Source organism: Aotus nancymaae, unplaced genomic scaffold (assembly GCF_030222135.1).
Source record: "Aotus nancymaae isolate 86718 unplaced genomic scaffold, 86718_ANA_hifiasm-v0.15.2.pri h1tg000079l, whole genome shotgun sequence".
NCBI lineage: Eukaryota > Metazoa > Chordata > Mammalia > Primates > Aotidae > Aotus > Aotus nancymaae.
The window spans coordinates 583,941-608,936 of record NW_026988494.1 but is presented as its reverse complement, the minus strand read 5'-3'; the positions used below and the strand labels follow the sequence as shown (position 1 = coordinate 608,936).

General features: G+C 46.9%; 1 protein-coding gene and 1 non-coding gene across 5 annotated transcripts in view; one reads left to right on the top strand and one right to left on the bottom strand.

Annotated features, from left to right (window-relative positions):
- The window catches only part of PLEKHA2 (pleckstrin homology domain containing A2), a 73,908-nt gene that overhangs the window by 6,569 nt on the left and 42,343 nt on the right, over window positions 1-24,996 (top strand). For all 4 annotated transcript variants that reach the window (XM_012476059.3, XM_012476058.3, XM_012476056.3 and 1 more), the window contains exon 2: window positions 9,713-9,876. In XM_012476059.3, coding sequence (XP_012331482.1) covers window positions 9,736-9,876 — 141 coding nt within the window. In that variant the 5' untranslated portion in view covers window positions 9,713-9,735. The remainder of the gene's footprint in view (window positions 1-9,712; window positions 9,877-24,996) is intronic.
- On the bottom strand, window positions 7,504-7,637 carry LOC135271488 (U4 spliceosomal RNA). The gene has a single exon (XR_010339652.1). It is a non-coding gene; the product is annotated as a U4 spliceosomal RNA (small nuclear RNA).

Genomic DNA, 24,996 nt, shown 5'->3' with positions numbered 1-24,996 from the left:
TTAGCCGGATATGGTGGTGCACACCTGTAGTCCCAGCCACGTGGGAGGCTGATGTGGGAGGATCGCATGAGCCTAGGAGGTGGAGGCTGCAGTGAACCACCATGGTGCCACTGTATTCCAGACTGGGCAACAGAGTGAGACCCTATCTCAAAAAAAAAATTCAATTTATTCATCTTTTCACTCATCCAGCCAGCCTCTTAATTAATTAATCAATTAATTAATGTGTTTTTGAGACAGGGTTTCACTCCTGTCACCCAGGCTGGAGTGCAATAGTGTGAGATCTCGGCTCCCTGCAACCTCCTCCTCCTAAGCTCAAGCAATTCTCCTCCCTTAGCCGGGACTACAGGTGCACACCACCTCACCTGGCACTTATTTTCAAATGTCAGTCCTATCTCCCAAGTTTCAAGAAGGAAAACTCCACTGGGGGCTCTTGTCAGAGTCCCCATTTCCTTTTCCCAGAACACTTGTTGAGGTGTAGCCCGTGTGTTGTTGGAATAGAGGAATAGCAGCATCGCCGTGGGGCTGAGTATTCTGTCGGCCGAGGACCTGGGCTCTTCCTAAGACCAGAAAGCAAGGGCCAAACCCGCAGGAGAAAGGAGAGGCGTTCAGAGGATGTTGCCATACAAAGTAAGAACCCAAATAGCTTGGAGGGAGCTAAAGCCCTCTGGGCTGGTGGGTGTCTGGCTCTTGGATAATTGTGAGATGTGAAATATTTATTTATTAGGTTTTGGTCTTTAAAACACCAAAAAGTTTCAAGAGAGCTATAATTTAGGCAAAGCCTTGTTTGTTTGTGGACTCTGGAGAATTGAGAAATTTATTCTCAGATTCAAAACTTATACACTTGGGTGGGAGTCTGTGTGGAATGAAATAGCTTTCTCTCCTGCTAAATAAAGGAACACATGCTCCCTGTAGAAGATTTGGAAAAATATGTACAAGTAAATGAAATTCCACTCATAGCCCATAGATAATAACTTACTATTTTGGTGACTGTATATCTAGTTTTAAAACAGCCCATATATAGGAATATAAGAATAATATTTGGATGATTGAGAGCATATTATACATCAATTCATTTCTTTAAAAAAACTTACGACATGGTGTGTTTTCTCCTCATTCATTAAAAATTACCTGAAAACAGTTTTTAAATCATTGTGTAATATTTCCTTGAGAGCGTGTCCCATTGTTTATTTAATTATTTTCTAACCATTATGATATTCCGGGCAGTCCCGGTTGTTTGTTACTATAAATTCTATTACGCTTGCCATCTTTTTACTTTAATCTTTCTTTGCATCTTTGCTGATTGACTTGGATGGAATCCTAGAAGTAGAATGACTAGGTCAAAGGGGATGAACATTTTTTTCTTGTTACATATAAATAACTAAATTGCTTTCCAGAAAGGTTCATACTCCTGTCCTGGGTGTATAAGAATCCTAGGAACATTTTTCAAGTAGACAACATCTGTTTTCAGCAGTGATCTTTCCCTCTCAGCCCCTCTAGTGCCTCTCTGTCCCATCTGGGCTATGTACTATTTTCTCAGGGTCTGGGTCTCAGCTGTCTCTTGTATATTATGAGCCTGCCAAAGTTATCTGTTGCCTCAGTTCCTTGGGGCAATTTTATTTTTGGCTCGAATCTCCACTGTTGGAACCTAAGGCATGGAAATGGGCAGTAGAGAGCTATTTGGGGCAGAGATACCTCCCAGTGCCCCCCCAACCCCATTTCATTCTCTGGCAGGCAGCCTTGACTCTTCCTTCTCACGAGCTGCTTCTAGTCAACTGGCGGGTGTTGGCCAGGAATCTCTCAGTTTAATTGCCATTTAACCCACGTTCTGCCACTGATGAATGGGTAATTCTGTGCAAACTCACTTTCTTTCCCCAAGTTTCACTTTTATCATTAATACTTGCTTTCATTTGTAGTACATACTTAAGAACTTATATTCTATTTAGAAATCTGGATCATATGAAACTTCCCACTTTGTTTTTCTTTTTATTAAATTACTTTTTTTTTTTGAGATGAGGTCTTACTCTGTCACCCAGGCTGAAATGCCATGGTGTGATCTTGGCTCACTGCAGCCTCCAATTCCAGGGCTCAAGTGATCCTCCCAACTCAGCCTCCTGAGTAGCTGGGACCACAGGCATGCATAACTGTGCTTGGCTAATTTTTGTATTTTTGGTACAGATGAGGTTTTGCCATGTTTCCCAGTCTGGTCTTGAACTCCTGGTCTCAAGTAATCTGCTCACTTCTGCCTCCCAAAGTTCTGGGATTACAGGCATGAGCCACCATGCCTGGCTTGAAATATATTTTTTAGCTATTGGAATTATATGAGGCTATGTCTTGGTTTGGTTTGGTGTGTGTTTGTGAGTGAGAGAGAGAAGGGGGAGAGGGGGAGAGAGAGAGAGAGAGGGAGAGAGAGAGAAGGACAGGGAGGGAGACAGAAAGAGGAATTCTGTACACACATACTCTTGATTTGCTTTTAATGAAGTCCAGGAAACAAACATTTAAAAAATGTGCAACCTCACTAGACATCATTATGTATTTGAAACTAGTAATAGTTTAAAATAATGAGAACATTCAATATATGTAAGATTATAGTGATGGTAACTATATATTGCTGGTTGCAACATAGATAAAATATTTTTAGAAAGCAATTTTGTAAAAGGACTCAAGAATTATAAAAGATTATAGCCTGGGATCTCATTGTATTATTACTTGGAATTATTCTCTTTCCATGTAAAAGAAGAGACAAAGCATGAACATACACATTTTTAGTGAAAAATTGGATACAGCCTCCAGTTTAATCATAGAGAAATGGTACGTAAATTATAGTAAAACCGGTCCATTAATGTTATGCAACCACTAGAAACGATGATTCTAAAGACTGTGTAGCAACGTGGAAAATGCTCGTGACATCATCTTCAGTTTTAAAAAGGCCAATTATGTGGATAGAGACATGAAAAAGCGTGCAAATGTGAAAATTGCTGGCTGGAGTGATTGTTAAAATAATTCCAGCATTGTTATATGATTTTTGCACTAAACCCAGAAAACACGAGGGAGGTTTGGCTAGGGAAGATAGGGAGCTGAGTAGGTTGGATAGAGCCCCCTTCTCTTATAGATATCCTGTGTGCTTTGTTAGCTGTGTGTCATGAAGGCCGGAAAGCTACTTGCCAGATAGTTTCATTATGGTATGAGAGCAAAGGTGAAAGGACTGTCTAGAGAGAGGGGTATCTAGAGCTCTAACCCAGCATGAACACTTTCTTTCTTTTTTTTCTTTCTTTCTTATTTATTTATTTATTTTTAGAGATGAGGTCTCACCATGTTGGCCAGGATGGTCTCAATCTCCCGACCTCAGATGATCCACCCGCTTTGGCCTCCCAAAGTGCTGGGATTACAGGCGTGAGGGCTGGAGTGCAGTGACATGATCTCAGCTCACTGCAACCTACACCTCCCGGGTTCAAGCAATTCTCCTGCCTCAACTTCCCAAGTAGCTGGGATTACAGGTGCGCCCCACCATGCCTGGCTAATTTTTGTATTTTTAGTAGAAATGGGGTTTCACCATGTTGGCCAGGCTGGTCTCGAACTCCTGAATTCAAGTGATCCACCTGCCTCAGCCTCCCAAAGTGTTGGGATTACAGGTGTGAGTCACTGCACCTGGCCCCAGCATGAATGCTTCCCATGTTGTCCCAGGAGATGAGGGCCGGGTATTGTCAGGATGCTCACAGGCTTTCCTGGGGAACTCCTGGGATAAACCACCCTAGGTCACCCTCTGCCCAGTATTTTCACACTAGGGAACTCAGGACAAAATGAAATTTAAGGCTGGATGTGGTGGCTCATGCCTGTAATCCCAGTACTTTGGGAGGCTTGGGGCGGGAGGATTGCCTGGGCCTAAGACTTTGAAAACAGCCTGGGCAACATGGCAAGATCCCCTTCTCTACGAAGGATTAAAAAATTAACGCTTCATGGTGGTGTGCACCTGTAGTCCCAGCTACTGGGGAGGCTGAGGCAGGAGGATTGCTTGAGCCCAGGAGATGGAGGCTGCGGTGAGCTACAGTTACACCACTACATTCCAGCCTGGGCAACAGAGTGTGACCTGGTCTCTAAAAAATAAAAACATAAAATGAAATTTAAGATAAGTGATTTTGGCTGGGCACTGTGGCTCATGCCTGTAATCCCAGCACTTTGAGAGGTCAGGGCGGGTAGATCACCGGAGGTCAGGAATTCAAGACCAGCCTGGCCAACATGGTGCAACTGTCTCTACTAAAAATACAAAAATTAGCTGGATGTAGTGGCACACGCCTGTAATAGCAGCTACTTGGGAGGCTGAGTGACAAGAGCAAAACTCCACCTCAAAAACAAAAAACAAAAACAAAAAAAACCTATGTAACTGGCAGAGTGTTTGAGAGTTAGAAATGACTTTTTTTTTTTTTTTTGAGATGGAATCTCACTCTGTTGCCAGGCTGGAATGCAGTGTCGTGATTTCTGCTCAGCACAACCTCCAATTCCCTGATTCAAGCGATTCTCCTGTCTCAGCCTCCCGAGTAGCTGGGATTAGAGGCATGCACCGCCACACCCGGTTAATTTTTGTATTTTTAGTAGAGATGTGGTTTCACCATGTTGGCCAGGATGGTCTCAATCTCCTGACCTCGTGATCCGCCTGCCTTGGCCTCCCAAAGTACTGGGATTACAAGTGTGAGCCACCGCGCCAGGCCAGAAGAGACATTTGGAAGCTTTGCCTTGGTCTTGGCAGGGGACTCGGGGGTGACAGCATATATATGTGCACCAAATGTTCCCTGTCTAAGTACCAATTACTACTAGCACTCCCCTTTCTCCCCTCACTGGGTCATTGCTATAATAGTAGAAGCTAGGGATGAGCTGGCAGGGTTGATTTCCACACAGCCTCTGTGAAGAAGAGAAAGAACCAGGGAAGATGTGGAAGATGATGGTGACATGGCTGAAGAGGCGAGGACAGGGGATTCGGGGGCCTGGGGCAGCTCTGTGGACCCAATCTTAGCAGCTATTGAGACAAAGGGTGTACAAATGGGATCCGAATGAACTGTCAGAGGATGAGGGTTCAGGACCTGAGGTTCACGTTGTGCGCAGCATCTGAGTGTGCTGCTGCTGCGTGGGTCAGCCAGTTAGAGCCACGTTTCCGTGTGATGCTCTGTTCCCCTGCATGCTCCGTTCTCCTGCAGCCTGTCCTTCCCCCTGCCTCCCACATTCTTGATGAGCTCTGTGACTCAGCTGCTTCTCGGGACATCTGAGCAGCTGCTTTTTTCTAGGGATAGATCCGCAGTCAGGAGATGTTGTAACCTGAATGCTTATCTTTCCCGTGGGTCCGTGAGGGCCCTCTCCCACCTTGAGGCTCCTGAAACAAAATTGGACTTTGGGAAGATTGTAGAAAGAGTGTCTTCTTTAGCCCCTGACTTCAGAAAAAGACAGGCATGACCAGAGGCGGTGGCTCATGCCTGTAACCCCAAAACTTTTGGAGGCCGAGGTGGGTGACACCTGAGGTCAGGAGTTCGAGACCAGCCTGGCCAACATGACAAAACCCATCTCTACTAAAAATACAAAAATTAGCTGGGCGTGGTGGCATGCACCTGTAATCCTAGCTACTCAGGACACTGAGGCAGGACAATCACTTGAACCTGGGGAGGCGGAGGTTGCAGTGAGCCCAGATTGTGCCACTGCATTCCAGTCTGGGCAACAGAGCGAGACTCCATTTCAAAAAGAAAAAAAAGAAAAAGACAGGCGTGATGGATCCTGCAGGCTGAAAGGAGAAATTCGAAAGTCAGTGTTAAGTTGGACACTGTGCTTACCGACTGGGCTCAGAGACAGCTTTGCTCTTCCACGGCAGCTTGTGTGTTTCCTCTGATGCCTCAGGAATAGTGATAGTTCTTGCAGCCCCTGCAAATTCTGTCTCCGTGACTGGTTGGGCATCAAGGGGGTTTGCCTGGTTTTCTTGGAGGGCTGGGGATCATTCTGAACAGGCAGCTCTGTACCCTCCCAGAAAGCAGACCCAGCCCTTGTGGCGGGACTCCCGTTTCCCCATCACCCCGGGGAGCTGTGGCTTCTCTCCAGGATATGCTCCCCCGCCCCAGCCAGCGCCAGACCGCTTCCCTTGCTGCCTTTGACCCAGTGTCTGCTGCGAGACTTCACGTTCCTCCTGTGGTGTCTGTTCCTCATTCTTGCCTGTGCCTGTCTGTCTCCTGTTTCTGAACTCAAACTTGCTCCATGGTGAAACTGGAGCTGGGATGGAAGTGGTGTTCGAGGAGGCACTGGGTCTGTCCACAGGTGCTGTATGGAAGGATGCTGCTTTGGGCAGGCGTGTGCCTCCCCCGGCCTCTGCTGTGCGGCAAGACGTCCTTCTCCTCTGCCCGCTGCTGATCCTTCTCACCGCCTCCTTTACGGCAGCTCCTCTGACTTCTCTGTAGCTGTGCTGTTTCACCTCTGCCCTGTTTCTCCCCTGCTTTGCTCTTTGTCCTTTATCCTTTCACAGTGAGTGGCTGTGGGATCCCCAGACACGTCTCCCTGATGTCTTTGTCTTCTGTCCCCCCGACCTCACCTGGATCAATGTGTGTGTTCGGGGGACGTTTGTTCCTAGGGGCTGCCTCTCAGCACTGCCCCTTGTGGGGCTGGGAGAGACCACCACCAATTGCCACCAGTTGCCATCCTTACTTAGAATTGGCCTGATCTGAATCTGCCTGGTGTCACCCTGTGGAGGATGTCTCCCTCTGGGCCTGCAGGACCAGGGCTGTCGGGTCTCTGTACCTCACCTGCTGACCCAGTGTCCTGTTGCAGGGGATGGCCTAAGCCGGCCATTCACAAGTTTGTGTGGCTGTGGACAGAGGACCTCCGTGGACGGGGGCTATTTGGCCACCATGAACTTTGCTCCGTTGGAGTCATCAGTCATCTGAGGGCCTAGGGGTTAGGACTTCCACATAGGAATTTTGAGAGGACATAATAAAGCCCACAACAGTGACAGCAAAGTGACATAAGAGTTGCTGGGCCAGGGCTGTGACCCTGCCTCAAGGATCCAGAAACCTCTTGCCTTTTAATCTCTTAGTATCTTCATGGAGCTTCAGAGGCTGTCCTTTGTGACTTAATTCCTGGCAGAATTTTTGAAAAAATTTTTTATGTTTAATTTTTGTGGGTACATAATCGGTGTCTATATTTATGGGGTACATGAGATGTTTTGATACAGGCTTGCATGCAGCATGTGACAGTCACTTCATGGAAGATGGGCTGTTCATCCCTCAAGCATTTATCCTTTGTGATACAAACTGTCCAGTTATACTCTTTTAGTTTTTATTTTATTTTATTTTATTGAGACAGAGTTTCGCTCTTGTTGCCCAGGCTGGAGTGCAATGGCGTGATCTTGGTTCACTACAACATTTGCCTCCTGGGTTCAAGAGATTCTCCTACCTCAGCCTCCAGAGCAGCTGGGATTACAAGCATGTGCCACTATGCCCAGCTAATTTTTTGTATATATATACATATATATACACACAAAATATATATATTTTACTATACATATATATATGCTGGGCATATATATATAAAATATATATATATATATTTTCAATTAGCAATAATTGTGCCTCAGATAAACCTCATTGGCTACGATATTACCACTGTGCAAAGCTATTTTTTTTATTTTTAATAGAGATGGAGTTGCACCTTGTTGCCCAGGCTGGTCTCGAACCCCTGACCTCAAGTGATCCACCCGCCTCGGGCTCCCAAAGTTCTGGGATTACAGGCATCAGCCAGCACGTCCAGTCTCTTTTAGTTATTTAAAAATGTACAATTAAATTATTATTGACTATAGTTATTCTGTTGTACTATCAAATAGTAGGTCTTATTCATTCTTTCGAACTATTTTTTTGTAGCCATTAACCATCCCCACCTCCTCCCCAGCCCACTACCCTTCCCAGCCTTTGCTAACCATCCTTCTGCTATCTCCATGAGTTCAATTGATTTGATTTTTGGATCCCACAAATGAGTGAGAACATGAGATGTTTGTCTTTCGGTGGCTGGCTTCTTTCACACTTAACATAATGATCCCCAGTTCCATCCATGTTGCTACAAATGACAGGATCTTATTCTTTATTATGGCTGAATAGTACTCCATTGTATATCTAAGCCACATTTTCTTTATCCATTTATCTGCTGATAGCCACTTAGGTTGCTTGCAAATCTTGGCTATTGAGAACAGAGCTGCAACAGACATAGGAGTGCAGATACACCTCTTCGATAGACTGATTTCGTTTCTTTGGGTGGTATATACCCAGCAGTGGGATTGCTGGATCCTATGGTAGATCTATTTTTAGTTTTTTGAGGCACCTCCAAACTGTTCTCCATAGCGGTTGTACTAATTTGCATTCCCACCAACAGTGTACAAAGTTCCCTTTTCTCCACATCCTCACCAGCATTTGTTGTTGCCTGTCTTTTGGATAAAAGCCATTGTAACTGGGGTGAGATGAGATCTCATTGTAGTTTTGATTTGCATTTCTCTGATGATCAGTGACGTCAAGCACCTTTTCATATGCCTGTTTGCCATTTGTATGTGTTTTTCTTGAGAAATGTCTATTCACATCTTTTGTCTATTTTTAAGTTAGATTACTAGATTTTTTTCCTATAGAGTTGTTTGAGCGCTTTATATATTCTGGTTATTAATCCCTTGTCAGATGGGTAATTTGCAGATTTTCTCTCATTCTCTGGCTTTCCTCCTCACTTTGATTGTTTCCTTTGCTGTGCAGAAGCTTTTTAACTTGAAGTCATCCTACCTGTCCACGTTTGCTTTGGTTGCCTGTGCTTGTGGGGTATTGCTCAAGAGCCTGGCAGAATTTTATCCAGATGTTTGAATTGGAGCTTACATCCTTTCTGAGATAGTTTCTTCCATGTATAAAATTGAGTTGTGAGCCACTTCACAAGGTTTTGTGCAGAGCAATGATAACAGCTGCTGTTGAGGAAGTGCTTACTGTATGCATACCACATAATTCTCAGCCCAAGCCTTATGAGGTGTACTTTTTTTGGGGGGGGTGGAGGTGGAGTCTTGCTCTGTCACCCAGGCTGGAGTGCAGTGGCCCAGCTCACTGCAACCTCTGCCTTCTGGGTTCAAGCAATTCTCCTGCCTCAGCCTCCCGAGTAACTGGGACAACAGGCGCACACCACTGCCGTGCCCAGCTTATTTTTTCTATTTTAGTAGAGACGGGGTTTCACCGTGTTGCCCAGGCTGGTCTTGAAATCCTGAGCTCAGGCAATTTGCCCTCCTTGGCGTCCCGAGGTGTTAGGATTACAGGCGTGAGCCACCATGCCCGGCCCGAGGTGTACTATTATTAACCCTGTTTTACAGATGCAGAAGCTGAGGCACATGAAGGTTAAATAATTGGTGGTCATACAATTAACAAGTGTCTGGAACTGGAATTTGAATGCAGGCCACTGATCTAAAGTTTGGGTTTATCTCCTCTATGAGTGTAAAGTGCCCAGTGCTATCCTGGGCACATAGAGCCTCCGAAAAGTGCGTGGAATACGTGTGAATGCATTTTTATGGGTGCTTAATATTGGGAGTGGTTTCCAGGGTTTGTGGTGGAACGTTTGGTGCCCCATGGAAGGAAGCTGGTGAGAGAGTCTCAGCCCAGCTTCTGGGAAAGATTCCCACAGGTCCTGAGGCAGAGCTGCTTCGTCTTCGTTCTCATCAGCACCTCCCTCCTGCATGCAGGGTGATGTGAGCAGAGCCCAGGAATGCCTTATGTGGATCGGCAGAACCGAATCTGTGGGTTTCTGGACATCGAGGAGCATGAGAACAGCGGCAAGTTTCTGCGGAGGTACTTCATTCTGGACACCCAGGCCAACTGCCTCCTCTGGTACATGGACAACCCCCAGGTGAGATTCTCGGGTCAGTGGGAAGGGGTGGGGTGACTGGGTGCCCATCACTGCGCCGGAGGAATGCACACGGGGTTAGCCTCCAGGTCTGGGCTCATGAGTAACACAACTGATGATCAGCAGGGAGGGGTCAACTCTACAACACACACAGACACACACACAGACACACACACACGATCATTCATGTGCATATACACCACACACACCCCATACACACATACCACACAGACACGCACACACATGTGAACATTCATGCACACATGTACCACACACCCCATACTCACATACCACACAGACACACACAGACACACACACACGTGAACGTCCATGCACACATACACCACACACACACCCACATACCACACAGATACACAGACACATTCATGTGAACATTCATGTGCACACGTACCACACACACCCATACACACATACTACATAGACACAGACACACATGTGAACATTCATGCACACATACAACCCACACACACCCCATACACACATACCACACAGACAGACACACACCTCATACACATGCATCTCATACACGCATACCACACATACCATACAGACGTCACACATACACACATGCACACACCATATACACACTACACAGATGCACACATGCATACACCCCATAAACATACCACACACTACACACACACCATACACACGTATACACACATACATACGCATGCACGCACATACATACACCCTATACACACACATCACAACCATACACACACCAGACACACCATACACATGCACATGCCCCCATACACACACACCACACCCACATACACACACAACCCATACACACACATCACAACACACACAGAGACACACACAACCCCCATATACACACCCACACACACCACATGTGCATATACCCCATGTACACACAGACACATACATGCACACATACAGACACATACCATAGGCACACACACATACATACACATACCATACACACCACACACACACACAGAAAACCATCTCAGATCTTAGCTTGGAGAGAAGGACGCTCTCCTGACCCTGGTATCTGGTGTCTGCTCTCTCAAATAGAGGCCAGCCAGGATCCGCCTGTGAGTCCAAGTCCTGCATCCCGGCTCCAAGGCGTGGCTTGTTTCCTGTCACTTCTCTCTAGGGCTGTGGCCTGTGGCTGCTCCTGCTCTTCTAGTCTGGGGGCCCCTCCCCAGCAGAGAATGTGACCTGCTTCCCTGAGCTGGACACATGTTGGACTTCTTTTGTCTCCTGACTCAGGAAGTCCTAGAACCCTGGACTGGAGGTGCCCTTGGAGGTCACCCAGTTTTGTTTCCTCATGGTGCAGATGAGAAGAGAGCCTCTGACACTGCACTGGAGGTAGTCAAGGACGTGGCCAGAATCAGGTGACTTGCTGAGCATCTTGTGGAGGTCAGGCACAAAATGGGGGCCACCTACCTTTGAGTGCTATGTCTCGGGGTCCCTGGAGTCATCTCTGCTCTGGGAACAAGTTGCTTCACCCTGATTTGGGATCTCAAGGCTTTTCTTATTCTGGCCCTGAGTGCTGCTAGCTCTTTCCCTCCCCTGCCCTTGAGCAATTTGGTGGAATGAGCCTGCAAACACTGGCATGGCCTCTGAACAGCAAGGTCATAGGTTGTAGCTGTGTTGGGATGTAGAAGGGTGTGAGGTCTGGGATTTGGCTTTGGTTCTGAGGTTTGGGAAGAGGAAATTCTGGATGTCCCAGGGATGGAGTTGTGCTTTAAGATGTGTTGTGGAAAACGAGTTATGTGAATCTCTAGGTCACTGCCCAGGGACTAATCATCTAGTGGCCTTGGGCATTTGAGAAAAACAGTATAGATGCGGAAAACATACTCAGAAAATCAGCTGCTGCTAATTGCCTTCTCCAGGAAAGATTAACCCCAAGTATAACTGAGCCCCGTGTTTCACCCTGCAGCCCTGATAAACCTGTTGCTTATTTTCATTTTGAAGTGCTGAGTATTCAGAATGAATCCTTTCTAGGCACACTGTGACACCCTCAGCTCAGCCTGGAATGCTGCTATTTGTCATGTAATGGGCCTAGTTTGCCTTCAGGGCCTGCCATATCATTTTCCCTTCCTTTGCTCTTTTCTTTTATCTTTTTTTTGAGACAGAGTCTCACTCTGTCACCCAGGCTGGAGTGCAGTGGAACGATCTCGGCCCACTGCAACTTCTTCTTCCTGGATTCAAGTGATTCTCCTGCCTCAGCCTCCTGAGTAACTGGAGTTACTAGCATGTACCATCATGCCCAGCTAATTTTTCTTATTTTTGGTAGAGACAGGGTTTTACCATGTTGGCCAGGCTGGTCTTGAATACCTGACCTCAAGTGATCTGCCTGCTTTGGCTTCCCAAACTGCTGGGATTACAGGCTTGAGCCACCATGCCCAGCCTTTTTTTTAATTTGGGGTCTTAGTTGCCCAGGCTGGATTGCAGTGATGCAGTCATAGCTCACTGTAGCCTCAAACTCCTGGGCTCAAGGGATCCTCCCACCTCAGCCTCCCATGTAGCTGGGACTACAGGTGTAGTCCACCACACTGGGCTAATTATTTTTATTTTTTGTAGAGATTCGGGGTGGGGGGTCTTACTATGTTGACCAGGCTGGTCTCTAACTCCTGGTTTCAAGTGATGCTCCTGCTTTGGCCGGAGTTAAGTCTTTGTTGCCAGTAGACTTGGCTTTGGGCACACCAGAGATGAGCCCTGGGTAACTTACGGGTCTTTGAATTCCCTCTTCATTCTCCTTCTTTGCGTACTTCCTCCCACTCACCTGCCATCTGAGCACAAGTCATTCGAATGGATTTTTGTCTTGATTTACCTGCTTCATGCCATGCTTTCCCACTAGGGCTATGCTTCACCCAAATTGACTTGCTTGGGGAATCCTATCTGGCTGTTGCCAGCTGCCTCCCTGGAGAGTTGGATCTTTCTTCATACCATGGGTCACAGACTGAGACTTGTGCCGTCAGCAGCCAATCACCCAGGACCACAGTGGCACCATCTTGGAACTTGAATATTGACAGTTGTCAGGATTCCCCTCACTCTGATTTGATTGTCACTGGGGACCAGAACCTGTGCCAAGCCTGGACGCTGTGCCTCGGGCTGCCTTCTAGACTCTCTGGGGTCAGCCTCTGTAGCAGGCTCCCCCAGCCCAGGTCAGGCTGTTACTCTTTCCTGCCAGCTGAGATCTCAGAGTGTTTTGTGGTAGAAGCTTCTTCGAGTTTGAATTACCAGGTAGAACTCACTAGCAGCCCACTGCTGGGGATTCTCTACGTTTTCCCGGGAAGCAGTAGAGCTTACCTGGCTTGGCATATTCTTGAAAAAGGAGAGTCTTGCTATGATACAGAAATACTTCAGGACATTTTACTTCTTCCGTGGTTGGGTTAGTTCTTTGCCGTGTGAATGGCCAAACAGCCACTCCAGATTCAAACGTGGGTGTTTCAGGTAAGTTATAAAATGGTATTAGTGAGCATTTATTACTATGTGCCAAGCACACTTCATTGGGTTTTTATTTCATTCTGACAACAAGTCTAATTGGTAGGTATTATTGCCCTCATTCTGAAGATGAGGTAGGTGAGGCTGGAAGATTTGCCTGTGGTTACGTGATAAGAAAGTAGCGCAGCTGAGATTCTAACCCTGGCAGTCTAACTCTAGTGCCCCTGCCATTATTGCTGATAATCAGACAGGCATCTAAGGGCGGCTTGGGAGAACGGAGAGCCTGCAAAGGTAGTTTCCGATTAAGAAAGAGAAACCTGAAGACTCTCGGGGCTGGGAGGTCCTAGAAGGTAGGGCACTCATGTGGCTTAGTTTTTGATCATAGTGTCCAGCATTTAATAAATATGTGTTCATTGAATGAATGAATGAATGAACTAAAGAGGGCCAGGGAAGGAAGTGGTTAGAAGTCAGGTCCTTAGGGAATGTGGAGCGCCCAACATTGCTTTCCTGGGACTGGGCATAGGGCCTCTCTATAGAGAGAGGCATCCTGGGAATTTTGGTCTGGGGATTTTGATCCATTCTTATGAAGAGAGGCATTGAGAACTGTGTGTGGTCATTGAACATCTTCATTTGATAGGAAAAAGGAGACCCCTGATAATGTTTTCTTAGTTGTTTAATAGGCAGTAATAAGCAGAAGGTTTTTGGACCCAGGTCTCCGATCTTTGTGTGTTGACGCCCCCGGGTAGCTGGTGTTCACTGAGCGTGAATCTGCTACTGCTGCTGCTACTTCTGTTATTACTCATTGCAGCTTATATTGACTAAGTGGTTGTCATGTACCAGCCGTGGTATGAAATGCTTTGAACCTCTCAATAATCCCGGGGCCCAGGGTCTGCTGTCCCTCGTAAACGCAGAGCTGGAGCCAGGTCCATCTGACTCGGGTGTGCAGCCTCCCTTTGTCTGCCTCTCTCCCCTACTGATGTCTGTGCTCAGCCCTGTGCAAGGTCCTGTAGATGATGTGGAAAATGAGGCCTTTGCCACCAGGATGCTTCAGGCTTCGTTGGGGAGAGGAAAACAACACACAGGAAACCATGGTGCTAATAATCCTGGCATATCGTTATAACAGGGTAGCATATTATTAAGTGCCAGTGTCAATGCCTGGATGCCAGTATTTGGGATGAAAGAGAAGGGGTTGCTATTTTCCTTTGCCGCCACCCGGAAGGGAACGATGTAAGACTTGGAGGTAGAGTCTCAGACGGAAAGTTCTCAGGCTGGGGAGATAGGAGATAAAGGTTGCAATCTTGGCTCTGACAATAAGTTGATTTACATCTTAGGCAAGTCATTTATCTCGTGGAGTGTGGGCACTCTAGGTGATCCTTCCACCACCACACCTGGCTAATTTTTGTGTTTTAGTAGAGACGAGGTTTCACCATGTTGGTCAGGCTGGTCTCCAGCTTCAGACCTCAAATGATCCGACCACATCAGCCTCCCAAAGTGCTGGGATTACAGGTGTGAGCCACCTCGCTGATTCTCTAGGTGATCCTTAACCTGCCTTTTATCCCTTCATTTCCTGAGAACAGGAGATCCTGGAGTTCAATAGCACTATTAACATATTTACTAAATTTGTTCAGTGTGCCAGATGCTTATCTAGATACTGCGGCTACATCAGTGAACAAGACAGTCTTTGCCTTCATAGAGTTTATACTGTTTTGGGGGAAATAGACAATTAAATACAAATGGGGTGGGGAGAGCTGGGGGCCCCCTTTCATAGAGGAGGTGTCACTAGATCCAGATGTTGAAAGATGTGTGTGGTTCATTTTTGCTATACATTATTCACATTTGCAGAGCATTTTGTGGGTTTTCACTTACTTTGCTTTATATTTTTTATTTATTTAGTTTTTTGAGACAGTCTTACTCTGTTGCCCAGCCTGAAGTGCAGTGGCGTGATCTCAGCTCACTGCAACCTCCACCTCCCGGGTTCAAGCAATTCTCTTGCTTCAGCCTCCTGAGTAGCTGGGATTACAGGTGTGTGCCACCATGCCTGGATAATTTTTGAGTTTATTAGAGGCGGGATGTCATCATGTTGGCCAGGCTGGTCTCGAACTCTTGACCTCAGGTGAGCTACCCACCTCGGCCTCCAAAGTGCTGGGTTACAGACCTGAGCCACCGCACCTGGCCTGGTTCTCACTTACAAGATGTCATTTGATTGTTATACACACCCTGACCCAAGCAGAGCTGAAGAGGTGGAGGAGGGCATTCTAGGTGTGGGAAACAACAGTCATTGTGGGGTAAAGGAAGGGGAGTGAGCGCGCCTGGTTGGAGCGGCATTTAAGGTTAGAGTCCTCAGAAGAAGACCCTAAGACGAGGAGTCAGGTGCTCAGACAAGATCTGTCGGCAAGTTCCTTGCTAAGGAAACATCCCTCAGGGACTGTGAAGATTGCTGGGGAAGGAGGACAGGGAAGGGAGGAGGCCAGACAAGGGTGTGAGCTCAGGTGGAAATCTGAGCAAGTCTCCTTTCACCGTGGGCCTGCAGGAGCTCTGGGGTGAGTCATGCCTCAGCCTTGTCTCAGGGAGCTGGGCTTTCTTGTGCCTGCATCGGGCAGTCACTGGCTCCAGCTCTGCACATGTGGCAGAATGGCTTCCGGCAGCGCAGAGACAGTTCTCTGAAGCAGAGCTGTGGATGCAGGCCCTGGAAGGCACAGCCAAACGGCAAAAAGAAATGGAGGGAATTTGGGAGGCCAGTGGCAATATCTGCTAGATGGGCGTACAGTAGGGCCGTGTCGGTGATCCGAACACAGCATGGGCTAGGCACGGCCTTAAATGTCTGGCAGAATTTAGAATCAGGGTGGTTAAGTAATGAATCAAGCCTTTTCATACAGGCAGTGGTGACTCTAAACTGATACAGAACAAAAACTCATTAGCTAAAAAGGACCCATATAAATGGAAAGTCTCAGTATTATTGATGATGGACACTGATTTGGCTAATGCATTTAAAAATCAATATGTTGACAATATCAAGCGAACATAATTTTAAAAAATGATAGTAAGGACATTCAGCATGAGATCTACCCTTTTAACAGTTTTTGTTTTTTTTTTTTGAGATGGAGTTTCACTCTTGCGACCCAGACTGGAGTGCAGTGGCTCAAACTCAGCTCACTATGACTTCTGTCTCCCAGGTTCAAGTGATTCTCCTGCCTCAGCCTCCCGAGTAGCTGGGATTACAGGCGCCCACCACCATACTCAGCTGTTTTTTTTGTATTTTTAGTAGAGACAAGATTTCACCATGTTGGCCAGGTTGGTCTCGAATTCCTGACCTCAAGTGATCCACCTGCCTCGACCTCCCAAAGTGCAGGGATTACAGGCGTGAACCACCATGCCCGGCCCCCGTTTAACACATTTTTAAATGCATGATACCGTATTGTTAACTATAGGCATGATGTAATACAGCCAGTCTCCCCTATCTAGAACTTACTCATCTTGCATGCAATCAAGTAATTCTTGAACAGAAACAAATGCTGGCTGAATTTTCCTTAAAATGTTACTACAATATTATAGGACTAGCGCTTGCATTTTAATTTCACATTGGTTTCTGTCATGATAAAGGAGATGAAATTTCTTAGGGCTGCTCTACTCTAGTACAGCAATCTGCAGAGTAACTGTGTTTCAGTTCCAGAGTATTGCTTATGTCCCACGCCTCTAATGTCCACTTGGCTAAGTAATTGCAAGACCAAATTCTATGGCCCTGCACAAAGTGTCAACAGATGGGTGAAAACAATACTCCACTAGATTGCTGGTCTTGTCAAATTTACTCTGTCAAATGTTTTTTTTTTTTTTTCTACTTTCTCCAAAAAATATGGAGATGCTTTTACTTTCCAAAGGCCGTGGTATGACTCATGGATTATCAAATAACCAAAATGATAGCATGGCTCTTGGTAACACTGGGATGCCAATGAAAGCCCTTTGCTTTTGTTTTATTATTTTTTTAATAAACTGAAAGCAGTTCTTTCCATTGATGGGGTGAAGAGCGTTGGCAGTGTTGGTAACAAGATAGATATTTGGTGCATTTTAGTAGAAAGCATAAAAAAGTATGGGAGGACGTTATAATAACACATGACGTATAATGGACAATACTGTTGTCTCAAAGGCTAGGTGAAAATTGGCATTTTGTTTTTTTTTTTAAATGTGAAACTTTCCTGAGCAAATTTTGGCTGAAAGCCAGGAATAATTTTTGTATTGTATGCTTCAACCTGTCAAAATACCAGGAACCAGGAAATAACGTTCTTTAAAAATTGGGCAGTAGCGGGCGTGGTGGCTCACGCCTGTAATCCTAGCACTTTGGAAGGCCGAGGTGGGCGGATCACGAGGTCAGGAGATCGAGACCCTCCTGGCTAACATGGTGAAACCCCGTCTGTACTAAACTACAAAAAAAATTAGCCGGATGTGGTAGTGCCTGCCTGTAGTCGCAGCTACTCGGGAGGCTGAGGCAAGGGGAATCACTTGAACCTGGGAGGGCGGAGGTTGCAGTAAGCCCAGATCAAGCCACTGCACTCCAGCCTAGAAGACAGAGTGAGACTCTATCTCAAAAAAAAAAAAAAAAAAAAAAAATTGGGCAATAGGTGCACATGGTGCAAAATTTCAAACCCAGGAAAGCAGAGTTAGTGACAAATTTCTCCCTCCCACTTCAGTTCCCTGGGCAGCCAGTCTTAACAGCTTCTTGTGTCTGTCTGGAGATGATCTCTGCCTATGAGGCTATCTCCTAATGATAACTTTCAGATCTTCAGTAATTGTTTGGGCAAAGTGTCTTAAATTCATGGATTTTGTGTAAGTGGTATCTTAACTATCCATGTGGGCACGTGATTTCCAGAAGTCAGTAGAATTGCTGATGTGCTTTTGTCTATAGTGTGTTAGAATAAGAACTCGGAATCCTGTGGTTAAAAAAAAAAAATCCCAAAAGAAGATTTTAAGTGACAGATCTGTACTTTTACCAAATGCAAATTTTGCTAAGGGTAAAATTATTATTAAAAAGTACTTAAAAAAAAAATTTTTTTTAGAGAGAGGGTCTCACTCTGTCTCCAAGACTGGAGTGTAGGGGCGCAATCATAGCTCACTGCTGGATTTGACCGGGCCTGCTCAAAACGTGTTTAGAATTAAAATTATATGTGGGCTTTTTGAGAGCTTAATGTAAAATAAAAAAGTGCAATTTTGCTTTATGTGTTTTCTGTAGCCATCGTATTTTTAAAACAATTCGTATCTTTATAACAGGATGTACTTTGTCTAAATTTTAAAAAATTAAAAACTGAGCAGCACATTGAAACAGCTGTGTTAAGAATTAGCACTACTCAGTATTAAAGTCCAAGCAGCTAAACAGGTAGAAGCCATGAAACTTAGCAGAGGTTAAATAACTTCTGCAAAACCATAGTGATGACTGTTCTAAGTTTTCTCAAAACTTCTCTTTGGTTATATGTTGTTGTCAGATTTTAACCTTCAACATTTGTTCGATATATTTATTATATACATCTCTTTCTATATTTATATATCTAGTTATGTACCAAAGAATGCTATGGCCAGACATGCTGGCTCATGTCTGTAATGGTATACCAGGCTGAGGTGGGAGGATCAGTTGAGGCCAGGAATTTGAAACCAGCCTGCGAAACATAGGAAGACTCCATCTCTACAAATAAAATAAAATAAAATAAAATAAAAAAATTAGGCAATCATGGTGACGTATGCCTGTAGTCCCAGGTACTTGGGAGGCTGAGGTGGGAGGATCACTTGAGCTCAGGAGTTAAGAGACTGCTGCAGTGAGCTGCGATCACGACACTATACTCCAGCCTGAGTTACACAACGGGACCCTGTCTCAAAAAAAAAGTCATTTTATTAATTTCTTATCATTTAAATTGTGTCTCTAAGGCAAAGGAGGTTATTGCATGTTTGGGAGGGGGGTTCATATTAGATTTTGCTTCAGGGCCCAGTTTTATTAGTTTTATCAGTTAAGCGCAGGACAACATGATAAATACATTCATTAAGGAAACATCCATTTTTGAGCCTCCTGTCCGCATCTGCAATATATGGTAATGTTATCAGTGATCTCTACCTGTGACATTGTTGCTGTGAAGAGTAAATAATGTATGTGAAAATGCTTTGACAGCTCTAAAGTGCTGCAGATGTTATCTGTTAAGAGAGTTTGTTCTGGCCAGGACATCGGGATGGATGGGGAGGTGGGGTGAGCAGGAACTGGAGATGACAGCTGGGGATTTGTCACAGAGATTCCTGATATGCCTGAGGTGCTGGGAATGGAGAGGAGGGGGGCGGGTTTAGAGGCCACTCGAGGGAAGAATCTTTGAAAGCTTAGTACCTGGTTGACTGGGGAAAGGAGGTGGGATTACTGACAGAGATTGGGGAGGGGAGAGGGAAACCGATGAGAAGTGGGAGGGGAAATGACATTGAGTTTGAGGCTGGTTTGAAGAAAGGGCTGATGGAGTTGGCTTATTGGGTTTACAGCTTTAGAACCACTTAGGTGGCCTACACTCAGAGTTGGGACCCAAATTCATCCAGGAGATTATCTGAAGCTCAGGCCTCTGATCTGGTGTTTTTGGGTTGTTTTTTTTGTTTTTGTTTTTCTTTTTCTTTTTGAACTGGAGTCTCACTCACTCTGTCACCCAGGCTGGAGTGCAATGGTGTGATCTTGGCTCACTGCAACCTCCACCTTCCGGGTTTAAGCGATTCTCCTGCCTCAGCCTCCTGAGTAACTGGGATTACAGGTGCATGCCACCATGCCCAGCTAATTTTTGTATTTTTAGTAGAGACAAAGTTTCACCATGTTGACCAGGTTGGTCTCAAACTCCTGACCTCAAGTGATGCACCCACCTCAGCCAAAGTGCTGGGATTACAGGCATGAGCCACCACGCCCAGCCTGACCTGGTCTTTAAGTCTCTGTCACCAGAGTTGGAAGACAGAAATAAAGGGAATGGGGGGTGCGATGGCCGAGAGACTTACACACAGCGAACCTCATCCTGTCTAAAGCTGATTTCTTGTTGTCTGTCAACAAGAAATTGACATTCAAGTAATAGAATGAAAACATGAAACCCATGCAGCAGAGGATGATATAGAATCTACTTGTCCTGAAGGGAAAGATTAAATACACACTTTGAACTGGAGAATGGGGAGAGTGGCTATTAGCATGTCCTGTGTCTCCACCTTAGCATCAGCAAGTGGACCTACAGGGCAGAGGGGAGGAGAGGTGTTTGGCACCAGAGCAGCAGGTAGAGCCACGGCCCAGGTCACCTGACGCCTGGGAATTGCTTGGCTCCCTGCTCTGGTTGCTGGTGTCAGGGTGAGGGCTTTGGAATGTGGGGCAGCGGCAGCCGTGCTCCTCCTTCCCAGTCCTGTCACACCCCTCTCCTGCATTCAAACGTCTACCCCGAGCCATATCCCCTCTGCAGGCACGTTCTTTACTATGAGTCTAGATGGCCTTGGCTTTTGGTGGCTAAACTATGGTTTTAGCTCACGGACAGCCATGTCAGCTTGTGCCCTAGCTCTGGGATTCGCAGGGATGTCCCCTCCCTCCTTCTCCCGCTAGTTGCATTTTACCGCCTGTTGGACACTGCAAGGGCCTGTAAGAGAAGGTCAGATGGTACCAGCATCTCTCCTTCCTTCCCCTTTTCCGCTCTGAATCCCTGGTCTATTGGAGTTTGGCATCCAAGAACCAGTTGGACAAGTTCCTGCCCTGCCCAGCTTGGGCAGTGACACTGGGCGTCTTTTGGTGTAACCCTGCTGGTCCTGCTCTTGTATTTACCTTCCATTGATAATGTCTTGTGGAGGTGGCAGGGCCTCAAGGGAAGCACATGGGATTTGGGAATCAGGAAGAGCTGGGCTTGAATACCGGCTCCCCTGCTTGCTGCCTGTGTGACCTCGGGCAGGTTCCTTCACTGGCCCCATCCTTGGTTTCTTTGTCTGTGAAATGGGATTGTTAGGAATAGGCGACCACGTGTGACAGTGCCTAGCAGCCTGCCTGGCACATCATAATTTCTAAATATATGTCAGTTTCCCTCTTTCTTTCCCAGGCTGTTACTTTGCCAAAGCACCAGATTGATGTTAGGAGTTTGAGCTCTGTCTTTAATTTGGCTCCCTGAGGAAGTCACTTCCCCAGCTGAGCCTTAGAGGACTCATGTGTAGTAATGAAGAGGTGTGCACAGGACCTTTGAGTGCTGACAGTCTGTGAGTTTATGGCTCGATAGTTGGGTCTTCTGGTCATTTCTCTGTTCTTTTTGACTCTCACTGGAAGAGGGGGAAGGGAGTAGAAGTCACATGGGTAAAAATTTCTCCTTCAACAAAAAATACTGCTGTTGCTAGAAAAAGGCTTAACGTGGGAGGTGTGCCACATCCCTGTATGGGCACCTCAGCTGCTTCCTTGGTGATGGAAAAGAATAAGCCATACAGTTTCCCCTCCTGGGGAGCTAGCTCCTCCAAGGCCCCAGTGGCAGAAGAGCTCATGGGCAGAAAGGAAGGTACTGGCAATGTCTTTATAAAACCACCTATCTTTATTATCAGTATTATTTTTTTGAGATAGAATCTGGCTCTGTCACCCGGGCTGGAGTGCAGTGTCATGATCTCGGCTCACTACAACCTCTGCCTCCTGGGTTCAAGCAATTCTTGTGCCTCAGCCTCCCAAGTAGCTGGGATTACAGGTGCCTGCCACCACATCCGGCTAATTTTTTGTATTTTTAGTAAAGACGGGCTTTCACGGGTATTGGCCAGGCTGGTCTTGAATTCCTGATCTCAGGTGATCCACCCTGTGGGGCCTCCCAAAGTGCTGGAATTACAGGCGTGAGCCACCACGGCCGGCCTAAAACCACCTATCTTTTAACAGGAAGCTGCCCTGTTCCCTATGTGGTTCCACAAAATTTAGAAGTCCAGCAAATGTGCAGGCCATTCCTGATTTGTAGAGATCCTCACGTGGGATCGCTGCCAGCCAGGCACAGCACCGGAATCTCCATTCCCTCTCCCTCCCCGTCTCCTACTTTCCTCCCTCCTCTCTGGTGGCTGCTGGTGCAGCAGCCAGGGTAACTCTGTGGGCTGCTGGCTGGCCTGGCCTTTGCTCTCACCAGCTGCTGTGTCTCTAGGGCAGAGTCAGCAGGACCAGCTGGTGCCTACAGCCATGACCTCCAACCTGGAGGCACATGGAATCCCTTGGACGCTCTGAAAACAGGCAGCTGCCTGGACCCTATCCCAGACCAGTTTAAACCCTGAGGATGAAGCATGCATCTTAGTTTGTTTAGAAATCTCCCAAGGTGGCTGGGCATGGTGGTTCATGCCTGTAATCCCAGCACTTTGGGATGCCAAGGCGGGCAGATCACCTTACGTCAGGAGTTCAAGACCATCCTAGCTAATATGTTGAAACCCCATCTCTACTAAAAATACAGAAATTAGCCGGGCATGGTGGTGCACGCCTGTAAATCCTAGCTACTCGAGAGGCTGAGGTACGAGAATTGCTTGAACCCGGGAGGTGGAGGTTGCAGTGAGCTGAGATCATGTCACTGTCTAGCCTGGACAATGGAGCGAGACTTCATCTCAAAAAAGTAAATAAATAAATCTCCCGAGGTGATTGGCATAAGCGGCCCTCCAGAACTTCATTCCCACCACCCACTGGCTCCACTTCGTATCTGCTCAGATGCCTTCATCTCTATGCTTCCTGTCGCTCTCCCTGTGGCCCTTGTCTCAACTCTGCCCCTACACTCTTGACCCCCTTTTCAACGGGGTTCAGTCCTTTCCTGCCTCTTCTACCGGATCCTGATTCCTGTCCCACAGAGGCCTTGCCTAGGTCATGGGAACTGCAAACTGAAGTGACCTCCAAGTTGGAAGCTGGTAGATGTCACAAGGAAACGCTGTTTGCCAGTGGTGAGCAGAGCGCACTGATCTTCCAGTACTTTATGAACCTGGTGGGCTTGTCTAAACTCTCAGAAAAACATACTCCAAGTACAGAGTCCAAGGCTAGGGTTTTGTCCTGCTGACCAGCTGTTCTCAAACTTGGGCCTATTTAGGGATCGCCTGGGAGCATTTAAAAATGTACATGTTCTGACCACATTCCATTTAACTCTCATTCAGTGTTCTGTGGGGGAAGCTTGAGTGTGGGCTTTTTTTTTTTAAAATCTCTTTTTTCTTTTTCATAAATAGAGTCAGGGTCTCACTGTGTTATTCAGGCTGGAGTGCAGTGACACGATCATAGCTCACTGCAGCCTTGAACTCCTGGGCTCAAGTAATCCTCCCACCTCAGCCTCCCACATACCTGGGACTACAAATGCGTTACCACCACACCCAGCTAATTTCTTTATTTTATTTTCTGTAGAGACAGAGTCTTGCTGTGTTGCCCAGGCTGGTCTTGAACCCCTGGCCTCAAGCGATGCTCCCACCTCAGCCTCCCAAAATGTTGGGATTACAGGTGTGCGCCACTGCACCCGGCCATTCTTGGGGTTTTAAAAACAAGCTCTCCAGGAGATTCTGGTGCGTGCCGAAGTTGGAGAAGGATTTGTGTGCCTGAATCCAGAGAGAGGGGAGGTCACGGCAGGCTGGAGTTGGTTGGAGAAGGCTTTGGGGAGGAGAGTCCTGAGTTTGTCCTTTTCCTAAAGGAGTCTGATCTGTGGCCAGGGAAGAGGGGGACAGCTTGGGTGAGCTCCCCTCCCCAGCTCTGATGCCCTGCCCCTCCCTAGGTGCTGTTTCTCAGCCTTCCTGCCCTGATACTGGCTGCCTGGCCCTCGGCTCAGGCAGGCCGTCCCTGTTTTCCTTGATCAGGAAGCACCTGCCAGGGACTGCTGATGTGTCACCTGGCACTCAGCTGTCACTGTCCATCTTCTAGGTCCAGTCACTGGAGTGGACACTGAGCATCAATTTGGATCAAGCCTCAGGGATCCTGGGGCTGTTTTCTCCCGTGTCTCCCGTTTCCCCTGGGTGAGGAGGAAGGTGGGAGGGAGGCAGCATCAGACACGAGTCATATTTTCCTGGCTTTTCCTGGCTTCTCCCGGCAGAGAGGTGGTACAGTTGAGCCCAGGAACAGACTATGGGTGGAGTGTGGGTGAAGGGGTGAGGACCCCCGCCCTCACCCTTGGGGTCCTGGGTGCTGCATCCTTCTCTCTGAACAGGGAGAGCTGCCAGGGCGGCTGGGACAGAGGGTGGAGCAGCCCTCGAGGGGCAGAGGGGATGAGGTAGTTGAAACCCGATCAGCTCATCGTTGTTGTGCCGTATGGGTTAGCGTCTGAATGGTTCCCCAAATCCCACTTCATCACTCATCATTCAGGCTGGGACTCTGGAGGCCACTGGGCTGCGGTTTGGGGTAAGGAGAGTGTGTGGTGCAGCAGTAGCTCTGAGACTCGGCGTTTGCATCTTGTAATTAGTGCTGTGGGAGGGGAATTGGCGTTCCAGTAGGCTGGGCTGTCTTGTGTCTTTCCATGGAATTCTCCCCACCGCCCTACAAAACGGGGTTTATCATCTCCGTTTTATAGGTACAGAGACTTGTCTGTGGTTACAGAGCGTTAATGTCACAGCTAGAATTCCAACAGCTCAGGCTTTTCAAATTACCCCATGCCACTTCCAGGCCACTGGCATTGAGAGTCGGCTTTGGTTTAGGCTCTGCCACCAATTATGTGACCTTGGACAAATCCCCTCACTCATGAGCCACTTTCCTAAACT